The sequence below is a fragment of the Pan troglodytes genome, chromosome 14 (assembly GCF_028858775.2).
Source record: "Pan troglodytes isolate AG18354 chromosome 14, NHGRI_mPanTro3-v2.0_pri, whole genome shotgun sequence".
NCBI classification, from domain to species: Eukaryota; Metazoa; Chordata; class Mammalia; order Primates; family Hominidae; genus Pan; species Pan troglodytes.
The window spans coordinates 44544895-44557861 of record NC_072412.2 but is presented as its reverse complement, the minus strand read 5'-3'; the positions used below and the strand labels follow the sequence as shown (position 1 = coordinate 44557861).

The 12967-nt window shown below is 40.5% G+C and overlaps 1 protein-coding gene and 1 non-coding gene across 26 annotated transcripts in view; both read right to left on the bottom strand.

Moving 5' to 3' along the window:
* RUBCNL (rubicon like autophagy enhancer) overlaps nt 1–12967 on the bottom strand; it is a 161847-nt gene that overhangs the window by 92765 nt on the left and 56115 nt on the right. For 13 of the 25 annotated variants that reach the window (XR_010150299.1, XM_063791849.1, XM_063791845.1 and 10 more), the window contains 1 exon segment: nt 2513–3169. The exons of 4 other annotated variants lie outside the window; for them this stretch is intronic. Coding sequence is in view for 16 of the 21 variants with exons in the window: in XM_063791849.1 (XP_063647919.1) it covers nt 2513–3047 (535 nt within the window). In the remaining 5 variants the exon portion in view is untranslated. 25 annotated transcript variants of the gene reach the window in all.
* On the bottom strand, nt 4974–5163 carry LOC112205305 (U2 spliceosomal RNA). The gene has a single exon (XR_002939205.2). It is a non-coding gene; the product is annotated as a U2 spliceosomal RNA (small nuclear RNA).

Genomic DNA, 12967 nt, shown 5'->3' with positions numbered 1-12967 from the left:
GGCTGGTCTCAAATCACTGGGCTCAAGCTATCCTTCCACCTCAGCCTCCCAAAGCACTGAGATTACTGGCAGATTGAGCCACTGCACCCAGCCCTAAACCTCCTGTCTAGAGAAATAAAATCCATCCAAAAAAGGTCAGCATTGCTTCTCTAAGTTAGTCTTCTTCCAGTCAAAACCAACAAACTGCAGAAGGTACATTCTGCTGACACATCCATTCCTGCACCCTTAGCCACTCCATTACTGGCAATGACCACCATCAAAACAAACATTTTTTCTGTCATGTGATTTCTTACTGCAGCATTTAAAGCAAAAATTTCTGTGTCAAGAGCTGAGATGTCCCAACCTGCTAAATTAGAACAAAATGCTGCACATGGTGGTGACACAGCTCTCAGCATGATGGAGTTGCAAGCAGAGTCATTCAAATCCCTTGCTTCATGTTCAAGAAAGTAGTTGTTGCATGGAAAAATTTGGACTTCTTAGCTTCAGAAGCTATGGCTGGCAAACTTTTCCTGTAAACAGCTAGCTGGTATATATTGGAGGATCTGAGAGCCATACAGTATCTGTTTCAACCACTCTCTTCTGCCGCTGTAGTGAGAAAGCAGCTATAGACAAAAGAGAAATTCATTTATAAAAACAGGAAGCTGGCAGGATTTGGTCCACAGGTCACAGTTTGCAGACTCTGAGTATAGAGGAAAGAGCACAGAGAAGAATCGGAACAGAGTGGATTCCAGTTCCAGCTGTCCGTTCACCAGCTGTGCCTCTGCATCAAAACGCTCTCAGCCCTTAAATTGGGATATTTATCAGGACATTAAGGAGATAAAGGAAGGTGAAAGTGCTTGTAAATGTGTAGTTCCTATGCCAACAAAATAAACTGTGGAATCCCTTCCTACAGCCTTAAGAAATGCTTACAGAGGCCGATAGTCTTTCCCTAAAGTATTTTCTGAAAAAAGAAAACCCTTTTGCCGCCATCTGAGACGCAGCGGTCATAGGAATGTCCACATCTTAGTGGCCAATGGCTGTTTTCCCCATTGCTGCCTCCGCACCAGAGAAGGAAAGAACCAGATCACTCAAGGCTTCTTTTTCTTAATCTTAAAGAATGAATCCCCTTACTGAGTTTAACAGATATTCTCAAAACATTCCGTGAGTTGTTTCTAAAGGCACTGACAGGAGCTGTTGGGAGTCCTTGTCTTTGGGCAAAAGGGGCTGGGGTATCTGTTTTCTTTCTGAGTAAAAGAAAAAGCTAAAGGATAATTTTAAATTGTAGAACTACTTCCTGTACCATGATAGAATAAAAAGTTTCAGGCAAGGGTATGCTAGGCCCCAAAGATCATCTTCAGTTTATTATAACTTGTCATTATGGTGGTTCTCTGTTGGGGAGAGAGGGCTTTCCTCTATAAGACAATCTATTAAGACTAATCTCTCACTTAGCCACTACTAAATTTGCAAGTCACTCTTAATTCTTAGAACTATCCAAGCAAGTGAGCAAAAAAATAGAAAAAAAAAAAGGCCTGTAATCAGTCTTGTCATTTTGCTCAAACTTGGTCCTTATCTCAAAATTAACCATTGAAAGATTGTCCAAAATTTGTTCTTCTTAAGCAATGAATAAATGTGTTAAAGACTGTCATCATCTTTGATTGCTCAAACATTTCCAAAAGAACACATAAACTCCATATTTTAGGTAAGGGGGAAGATGAGCTCCTGCTAGTGAGAAATAAATATACAGAGAAATAGACAGGCAGGCAGCAGGCAGACTGATGACTTTTTAAATTGCTTTGAAAGAAAAAGCTTCATTGATTATTTATACTAGGGTTTGAATAGAAATGTAAATTAATAATGACAAGTGTGACTATAACAAATATTTTTAAATGAAATAAACATGTCACAGATTATAACAATAATAGCTAATTTATTGACTCTTGAATAGTACTTCACATGGATTATCCAATTTTTAGGAATTTTAGGGTCTTAGGAATATGTACATTACTTCATAGCAGTGAGAGCCCTTGTTTTAATAAAAAGGGGTTTTGTATAGTCTTCAGGGGAAACTGTAGTTATTGTTTAAAAATCTTACTATTTTCCTGTCAGATTCTATACAGGTAAATATAACAAGTGAAGTGACTTCACCACCTACTAGGTACTGGTGTGAAATGCAGACCCCGTGGCTGTCTGGAAACACCTCCAACCTCCACACTGACTTGAGAGTGCTTCCGATGATCTCCCTTGTAGACAATTTAATGAGCTCTAAGTTCCTGAAGGCAGACACCAGCTTAAAGATGGCACATGGCACTGATTATCAACTACGTTAAGCTAAAAAGATAACAATTCTCTGCAGTCTAAGGAGAAAGCCAATATTTGATTTCACCTGTTGTGACCGCCCAGATGGCTGGGCTGCTGACAATATTAGATGAGGCAATGCATTGTCCCATGGGGAAGACAACAAGGCAGGCTTTAGAGCAAGGCGAAGCAAGGGTTTGAACAGAGAGGAATGAGGGAGGTCACCTACTAAAATTACCTTCATCAGCAGAAGATGTCAGATGGGAAGGCTCAAAAAAAGCATTGTCAGTCTCAGGATATGGGGAGGTGGCCAAAATCCTAGGGCTTGTGGGCAGAGACACCCGATGAGAGTATCCTGGGCGGACCATGTGTACCTCTGTTGAGGACAGAGAGAAGCTGCTACTCTTTTCACTCGAGCCATGGGGAGAAGCGCTGCCAACAGAGTCTGTGGTATCCTCAGACAACGTTGTCTCTGCCAGGGAGTCCCCGAGGCACGAAGGTGAAGGGCCTGAGGGAGAGGCAGCATCTGTCACAAAATGGGTCCCACTGTTCCCTGCTGCTGGCACCTGAGATTGCAAGTCCTGCGGCTGTTGCTGCACATCCTGGGGGTTAATCCAGAGAGCTTTGTGCCTCATGAGCCTGATGTCTAATTGGCAAGGAGGATGGTCAGTGTTCAGGAGTCTGGGCGAACCATCAATAATGCCAGAGTGATCGCTGATCCCTTCCCAGGGCTCCACAGGAGAATCCTGCCTGACTGTAAACTGTGACACCATCTTTCCAGGCTTGTGGCTGGTGTGAATCCATTCAAAACAGATAGGAGTTCCCTGGTTGCTGGTACTACTTGATTTGGGCCCTGAACTCACCACATGGCCAGCTGGGGGTCTGGAGAGCTATTCTGCAATGAGCAAAGAATCATTCAAAATAAGTAAGAATTCAATTGTATTTTGGCTACAAATTATTTTGAGATGGCAAAACCCAAAAAATTTAGAAGTCTGTACTTGGCTCTATCCAACATAGTAAAGCCCGCTTGGATTTATAAGTGAAAAAATAAATAAATCAGCCATAAAACTAGCAGTAAACCTACAGAGGCTTGACATTGGGAGAGGAAACATTCTTCAAAGCATAAAATTAAGAAATCACAAAGGATCAACTGATAAATCCCATAAAAATGTAAAACATCCATGCATCAAAATTATTTTAATAAAATTAAATGTCAAATCCAAGACAGGAATACTATCTGGAAGTAAAGACACATTTCCACATTTTCTTTTTTCTTTTTTTTTTTTTTTTAACACAGAGTCTCACTCTGTCACCCAGCCTGGAGTGCAGTGGGGCCATCTCAGCTCACTGCAACCTCCGCCTCCCGGGTTCAAGCTATTCTGGTGCCTCAGCCTCCCGAGCAGCTGGGATTACAGGCACGTGCCACCACGCCTGGCTGATTTCTGTATTTTTAGTAGGGACGGGGTTTCACCATGTTGGCCAGGCTGGTTTCAAACTCCTGACCTCAGGTGATCCAGTCGCCTCAGCCTCTCAAAGTGCTGGGATTACATGCATGAGCCACTGCGCCCAGCCATTTCCATATGTTCTTATTTTCATTTAGTTTGTTCTTGTGTTTCAACAAAGTAGGCAAAGTGGTACATAAAACAGAGGGATGATCCACAGCACTGAAGACTTTGCTTCATGTAACTTATATTACCTTTCATACTTATAATTTCAGTATCAATGTATTCTCAGTTCATAACATTTAAAGAACACAGTATGAATCTAGAACCCATCTTTAAAACCCACTCACTTCTAAGCTCAGATTTTAGCTTTAGTGAAGACGTAATGATTAAAATGTTGAGAGCTACACAAACAAGAAGCACTCTTGTCACTGTAATTACAGGCTCGGGAAATGTTTTGCTTTTCTGTTCTTCCACTGCCCTCTGCATTGTGAAGCTAAAAGCAACTTTCAACAGCAAAAAGCAAGAAGAGACAGGGGAAGGCCTAGAGATAGAAGGGTGGCCTATGCCACATTCACCCTGCACAGTGGTGAACAGGAGACTTTGGAGTCAATTACAGGGCTGTAAATACCATTGCTGTGTATGCAGGCAACTCCCACATGTATCTCTATTTCTGATTTCCCGGCTAGCAAATCTTATTGCCTATTTGACATCTGTCCAGTGGGCACTGCAACCTGATACATCCAAAACAGTCACTCATTTCTCCTGAAACCTGCTCCTTCCCTGCTTTTCCCTCTTCCAATTGCCCAAGCCTGAAACTTAGGAGTCATTTCTGATCCTATCTTTCCTTAGCTCTCCAACTTCATTCCATCAGCAAGTTTATAGCTATAGCTGCTGTCTTAGTCTGAGTTACCGTCTTCTCACACCTGGATGTGCAGCCATAGCTTCCCAATAGATTTCTCTGCTGTTACTCTTGCCCAGGCTGGAGTGCAGTGGCACAATCTCGGCTCACTCCAACCTCTGCCTCCCAGGTTCAAGCAGTTCTCTGCCTCAGCCTCCCAAGTAGCTGGGATTACAGGTGCATGCCACCACACCCAGCTAATTTTTGTATTTTTAACAGAGACGGGGTTTCACCATGTTGGCCAGGCTGATCTTGAACTCCTGACCTTGTGATCCACCTGCCTCAGACTCCCAAAGTGCTGGGATTACAGGTGGGATCCACCGTGCCCGGCCAGTAACACCGTGTTTTAACACCCAGAGGGGTGCGCCGTTCCTAGGGGTACAGCAATACCAAGTTGATGCATGGAGTGGACGGAGCAAGCTCCTAGTCCATGTCCCTGCTCCAAAAATCCATTTAATATATTGTCCTCGGATAGAGGACATATCAGATATTAACTGATAAGAACAGATACTACACTTGATCTTAGCCAAAAGGCCGAGAAGCGATTACTCTTGCCCATTTATAATCAAGAGGTATTCAAGAGATCTTTTATAAACCTAAATCAGATCATGTCATTGCCCTAATCGAAATCCCCCAAAGGCTTCCCATCAAATCTGGAATAAAATCCAGACTCCTTACCTTGCCCTCAAGGCCTGACATGATGCTGTCCCTGTAAACCTCTCTCACTTATCTTCATCCAGCCTCCATAAGCCCCAACCACACTGCAAGTTACTGAACCCTATAGGCTCCTTCTAACCCTAGGAATGCTGTTTTATGTTTCCTCTTTCTGAAATGCTCCTCCCCCAGATGATGACACATCTGGCTCCTTCCTGTCGTAAATGCCTTGATTTATAAATTACTTCCTCAAAGATATCTTTCCTAACCACCTTTCTGCTTAAGGTAGTTCCCCCATCATTACCTCTCACATCACCATAAACATTTAGTTTTCGTCACAGAGCTGCTCACTTCCTGCTATTTTTTAGTTCATTACCGCCATTCTCCCCCTACTCCCACCTAACTGTAAGCTTCATGAGAGGAGGGGCCTTGTCTGTTCCCTGCTGGGTAGCATGCCCCATACCTAGAGCTGCATATGAGGGTTCAATAAATGTTTATGAGTTGAAAGAACAAATCCAACAAAATGGAGACAAAGTTAAGAGCTAGAGAAAAGACCGGGCACAGTGGCTCATGCCTATAATCCCAGCACTTTGGGAGGCCAAGGCGGGTGGAGAACCTGAAGTCAGGAGTTCGAGACCAGCCTGACCAACATGGCAAAACCCCATCTCTACTAAAAATACAAAAATTAGCTGGGCGTGGTGGCGGGCGCCTATAATCCCAGCTAATGAGGAGGCTGAGGCAGGAGAATCGCTTGAACCTGGCAGGTGGAGGTTGCAGTGAGACAAGATCATGCCATTGTACTCCAGCCTGGACGACAGCGAGACTCTGTCTCAAAAAAAAAAAAAAAAAAAAAAAAAGAGCTAGAGAAAAGACCTCTGTGGCAGATATAACTGTTCTATTAATGGGGCAGAATTACTCATGTAGGAATAGAAGTGAATCCACATTTCCTAAAACATGAAATTGTTCTCACCCAATAATAAAAGTTCAGTAGACCAAAATAAAGTACATATGAAAACTGTTCTTGAGACTTTGAGTCTCAAGAGTTTTGGAGACTTCTTGATTTGAGGGCCCTATATTTTAGTTTATACCTTCTGGAGTAATAAGGATTATAATTTATACACACACACCCACACAGTTGACCCTTGAACAACATGGATTTGAACTTTGTGGGTCCACTAACATGTGGATTTTCTTCCATATCTGTCACCATGAGGCAGCAAGACTAACGCCTCTTTTTCCTCTCTTCAGTCTACTCAGCATGAGAGGATGAGGATGAAGACCTTTATAATGATCTATTTCCACTTAATGAACAGTAAATATATTCTCTCTTCCTTATGGTTTTCTTAATGACATTTTCTTTCCTCTGCTTTATTGTAAGAATGCCTTATATAGTATTATACACTAACATACAACATATGTGTTAATCAACTGTTGATGTTATCAGTAAGGCTGCAGTTAACAGTAGGTTATAAGTAGTGTTAAGTTTTGGGGGAGTCAAAAGTTGTGTGCAGATTTTCAACTGCACAGGGTGTTAGTGTCCCTAACCCCTGCATTGTGAAGGGTCAACTCTATGTGTGTGTGTATATACATTTCTTTTGCATATGACATATATTGTTTCTGGAGGCATATATATATATATATACCTTTTGTATATAACATATATTAATATATAAATGCATCTTTTGTATGTAACATACATATATTAATATATAAATGCATCTTTTGTATGTAACATACATATATAAACATATACATGCATCTTGAAAACACTACGAAAGCCCCAAATCACCATTCACAAAATATCACAGAGTACAGCTGGTTGTGTTAACTGCCAGAACTCACCAGCCCAAAATGCCTATCTTCCTTCTCCTGACCTCAAATCCCACCTTGTGCACCAATTTCTCTTTGTCACACATCTTTTCGTCTCCAATAATTCTGGATTTTATAATTACAAAAGGAAACCATGACTACATTTTTATAAAATGCCCAAACACAGAAGCCTAGAATAAAAAGTGAACAGCACTCATCACCCCAAGCCCCACAATCCTACTTTATTCTCAGAAATAACATTGTTAACCATTCTATTCTTTCTAGACCTTTATCTATGAATTAACGTACATATTTCAGACCAGAAGATATGTTTTCTTTTTTATACACATCCATGGGATCATACTGGAGATATTTTACAACTTATCTTGTTTTTCACTCAACATTATGTCTTGAGGGTCTATGTGATTCTCCTAAACTGTGTTATCACTTTCTATAGTATAAATATATCATACTTAGCCAGACCCTACTGATAGAAATTTATTTTTAGCTTTTTCCAGTTATACAGTATATAACAATGAACATCCTTGTTCATGTCATTTTTTGGTTGACTTTCTTTTTTTAGTTCCTTTCTCTTACTAGTTCCACTCTTAGTCTGAGTCCATAGTTCATGATAGCCTCATTATTTCCAAGACAATAAAACTATATAAGTAAGTTATGGTTTATTCTCAATTTTCTACACATATCTTTTGTGTGTTTGGTGGGGGGAGATGATTATAGATATGAAATCACATGAAAAACATGCAGTCTCAAATGGTAAAGCAGTAGTGATTCCAGGTGGTTTTGTTTTTCATTTTGTTTTCTTTGAGACAAGTCTCGATCTGTTGCCCAGGCTGGAGTGCAGTGGCACGATCTCGGCTCACTGCAACCTCTGCCTCGTGGATTCAAGCAATTCTCATGCCTCAGCCTCCCTAGCAGCTGGGATTACAGGTGGGCACCACCACGCCCGCCTAATTTTTGTATTTTTAGTAGAGATGGGGTTTCACCATGTTGGCCAGGCTGGTCTCAAACTCCTGACATCAAGTGATCCACCCAACTCGGCCTTCCAAAGCGCTGGATTGCAGGTGTGGGCCACTGTGCCTGGCTGATCCCAGTGTTTTTTATAAACAAGTTATAGTTAATAGTTCAAAGAGAATGACCTTATTTGGAGCTTCCCATACATGGACTGACCTAAGTGAATTGAGCAAAAACCAACGTCCTCATAAAAAACAACTGTCAAAAGCAGGTGCTTTCTTCACTTCCTTCTAGAAAAGTGTTGTTGCTTCACAAAAATAACCAGCAGGTGCTGCTTTGCCAGGTTATAAAATCAAAGCATTGAGAGTTAGAATAGGCCCATAATAGATTCACAACCATGTCTAAGGTCACAGCTGGGCAGTGGCAGAGAGAAGACAAAAGGCCAGGTCGGACACTCACCAGGAGTATGAATTTCTCGAAGAGGCAGATTGACACAGAGGAGAAAGTAATGATTGGAAACCATCAAAGTCCATGCAGTAGTGACAGGAGGTCGATATCCCCATTTTTTATTTTATCTTTAAGGCAAAAAACAATTTGCCAGGTGCTATGATACCACTGCCAGGTATGTTACTTGTTGCCATATTGTTTGTAGTGTGTTAGTTATTCAGTGAAGAAATATTTTTTTACTGAGCATCTACTACAGGTCTGGCATTGTTTTTGTTTTGGTAGCACTGGGGTAACAGACGGGACTATAATAAGCTTCCTGCCCTTCCTCAGCTTATGTTCTGGAGGAAGGGAGATAGTGAATAGACATACATTTATACATTCAGACACACAAACATTTCAAGGATTGATAAGCAGAGATAATACAGGTCTAAGCAATACTTAGCATCTTCTCAACATACTTCCTGCCACTGTCACAAAGGGGGTCCTTTGAATGAGAGATACTTAGGTACAAACAATAAAATCAATTTCCAAAAACATTTAAGGGAAGAGATACCAATCTCAAAGCTTACCATCATTCTTACTGAGATTTTCCAGCTGGGATTAAAAGGTAAGCACAGGCCAGATTACTAGTGAACATATAAGCTGCAGCAAAGGCCCTGGACAAACAAGAGACTTCAGGACTCCTCCAGCCAAGTCATTGTGACATCAGAGTCAGTGGCCCCATCGAGAATGATTGCATCACTAGAGCCACCAGAGACACAGTATTAACAGCAAAGATGCAACTTCTGCAGGAGGGATAGATGCCTCAGTGCCACCATGACGCCTACGGTGACCTCACAGAAGTCTTTCAGATCATAAGCAGCCAGCACTTGGAGGGCAGAGCAGCTTTAGCTCCCACTATGTATAACAGTCTTCAAGTTATTTCATGAACAGGCAAAAGTACATCAGATTTAGGTTTTAGGATTTTCTATGCCCCAATACTAACTGCCTATTGAATACACAACTGGGGGCATCAGAGTAAAGACACATCTTAAATCTTACCTTGTCAGTAATGCTTCCTTGGTCACCCTATAAAAACCGGTAATTGCCCCTCCCAAACAGTTCCTATCCCTCTCTTTAGCTCTATTTCTCTCTTTAGCACAAATCTCATTGTATCTAACCTCAATGACTAGTACCCCCCAGAATGTTAAATCTATGAGGGCCCTTTTATTTTTATTTATTTATTTTTTTGAGACAGAGTTTCCATCTTGTTGCCCAGGCACAATCTCGGCTCACTGTGACCTCTGCCTCCCAAGTTCAAGCAATTCTCCTGCCTCAGTCTCCCAAGTAGCTGGGATTACAGGTGCCCGCCACCATGCCTGGCTAATTTTTAGTATTCTGTAGAGACAGGGTTTCACCATGTTGGCCAGGCTGGTCTCGAACTCCTGATCTCAGGTCATCCACCCACCTCGGCCTCCCAAAGTGCTGGGATTACAGGTATGAGCCACCGCAGGCGGCCGAGGGCACTTTTTAAAATAACGTATTTTGGACACTGCTTTGTCCCCAGAACCCAGACCAGTGGCAATAATAGGTGTTCAATAAATATATTCTTTGCACTTATGAATGAAATCATGAACAAATTATCAAACGATACCTAGATATGGTTAGGTTGTTTATTTCCTTGTCACCCAAGAAAGGAAGTCAAGAATGGATGTCACCCTTTAGAAGAAATTAGAAATCATGACCTAAATGTTCATCAACCACTTCCTTAGAATAAAGGATACTAGAGAATAGAAATCACAAATACATAAGAGTCTAGAGTGAAAAGTAAAATTCATTTTTATCAATTTTATGGTACGTTACTAAGCACAGCCAGTAATAAACAAATACTGAGTAGAGCATGAATAAATCTTCAACTGTAGCATGTGAGCTGTTTGGTTACCACAGTTCCCCAGAACTTCTTCCCTTCTTTCTCAGGATCTACTTCTCTTCATGCTTTGACGTTAGGCAAAGATTCACATCCCAAAGAGAATAACAGAGCCTAAAACTATCACATATCAAATAGAAACCATCAAGATGCCCAATAATTTAACTCAACAGCTTCCAAAACAGTGTCCAGGAATTGCAGTAAACTGCAATTTTCTTATTTCATCTATATACTCTATACTATGTTGTAATAAAAGCAGCAGAAAGGAAACAGTGCTATACTGTTTCCCTGGCTGGGTGGTATCACAAAGGACTCCACTCCAGCTGATTTAGCCTTCGGTAATGACCATTAATTTTGAAGGTTTGCTGTCAGAAGAACACAACAGAAGGACAGAAAGCAATCAAGAGAAATGGGTAAGTAAGAAGGGGAAGGCAAAGTTCATGGAAAATTGAATATTTCACCTAAAAGAACTGCAGGGTTGCCCAAAACACCCAAATGACTAACTCCCTCTGGTCGCTGCATATGACACCCTTCCCAGTCTCATTCTGCAAAGTCATAATTTGCAAAATTTCAGGTGTTATTATGCCAAGTTGAGAACTGAAATGGAGACCATTAGGGGACTTACCCAAAGTCTCGCCATTAGTAATTAGCAGAAGTAGGACAAAAACAAAAGTCTGAACCTGATCCAAAGCTGTTTCCACTGGTATTTCACACGTTCCGTGTGGGCTGAAATTAGCAGGCTATTTTCAATTTCATTAGCAAAGTAATTTTAAGAACTTTCCCATCAGACGTGTCATAAAATATAGGATTAAGACCTACATAGGTATATTTGATTTCATGCCTCTGGACAATTGTTCACAAAATTTTATTATTATTCATACTTGTATAAAAAAACTTTGCACCACACAGATCTAATATAAGAATATTAATTTATACACCTTACATGTGTACAGCTATGCTAATACATTAGGATACATACAGCATATGTAAAAATAGAATTTTGTTCTTTCTTTCCAATGAATCATCTTACACTTAAAGGTAAATACCCTCCACTTTGGGGACCACCACTAAATTAACATTCTACCTAAAAACTTTACATATATTTAAAAAAACCAGATTTATATGCAACAGAATTTGATAACTAAGACAGTGAAAAAATATTAATACAGAAATTTACCCAAAGTAAAGGTAGGCAGCTGCACTTGAAAAATGGCTAGATTTCCATGTTTGGGCAAATAAAATGGAAAGCCATATTGGAAAAATGGTCTGACAGTTACTCAAATATTAAATATACAGTTACCATTTAATCTAATAATTCTACTCCTGGATATATATACCCAAGAGAAATGAGAACACACATTCACACAAAAACTTGTGCCCGAATATTTCTAGCAGCACTATTCATAATAGCCAAAAAGTGGAAACAAATGAAATGACCATCAACTGATGAATTAACAAAGTGTGCTATATCCGTACAATGAAATGTTATTCAACCATCATTAGAAATGAAGTACTAATTTATGCTCTGACATGGATGAGCACTGAAATGACTATGCTAAGTGAAAGAAGCCAGAAACAAAAGACATTTCATACATATATATATACATATATATACATATATACATATATACACATATATACACACATATATACATATATACACATATATACACATATATACATATATATACATATATATACATATATACATATATATACATATATACATATATATATACATATATATATATATATATAAAATGTCCAGAATAGGCAAATCCATTGAAATACAAAGGAGATTCGTGGTTGCTTAGGGTGGTGGGATGGGAAGAGCTAAAGGGTGCCAGGTTTCTTTTTGAGGTGATGAAAATGTTATAAAATCAGCTGTGGTGATGATGGCATATATTTGTGAATACACTGAAAATCACTGACTTGTACACTTTTTTTCCTTTTTTTTTTTTTCGGTTTTTGAGACGGAGTTTCGCTCTTGTTGCCCAGGCTGGAGTGCAATGGTGCGATCTCGGCTCACTGCAACCTCTGCCTCCTGGGTTCAAGTGATTCTTCTGCCTCAGCCTCCAGAGTAGCTGGGATTACAGGCATGCGCCACCACGCCCGGCAATTTTTGTATTTTTAGTAGAGACAGGGTTTCTCCATGTTTGTCAGGCTGGTCTCGAACTCCTGACCTCAGGTGATCTGCCCGCCTCGGCCTCTGTTGCTCAGGCTAGAGTGCAGTGGCATGATCATGGCTCACTGCAGCCTTGACCTCCCGGGCTCAAGTGATCCTATTGTCTCAGCCTTTAGAGCAGCTAGGACCACAGGTGTGCCACCATATCTGGCTAATTTTTTATTGTTGTAGAGGAAAGGCCTCACTATGTTGCTCAGGTTGGTCTCAAACTCCTGGCCTCAAGCAATCCTCCCAGTTCAGCCTCCCAAAGTGCTGGGATTATAGGCAAGAGCCACCATGCCTGGCTAGACTTGTACACTTTAAATCAGTGAAGCATTTGGCATGTAAATTCTATCTCAATCTCAGTAACAGTATTTTTTAAAAAATAAGAATAGGAA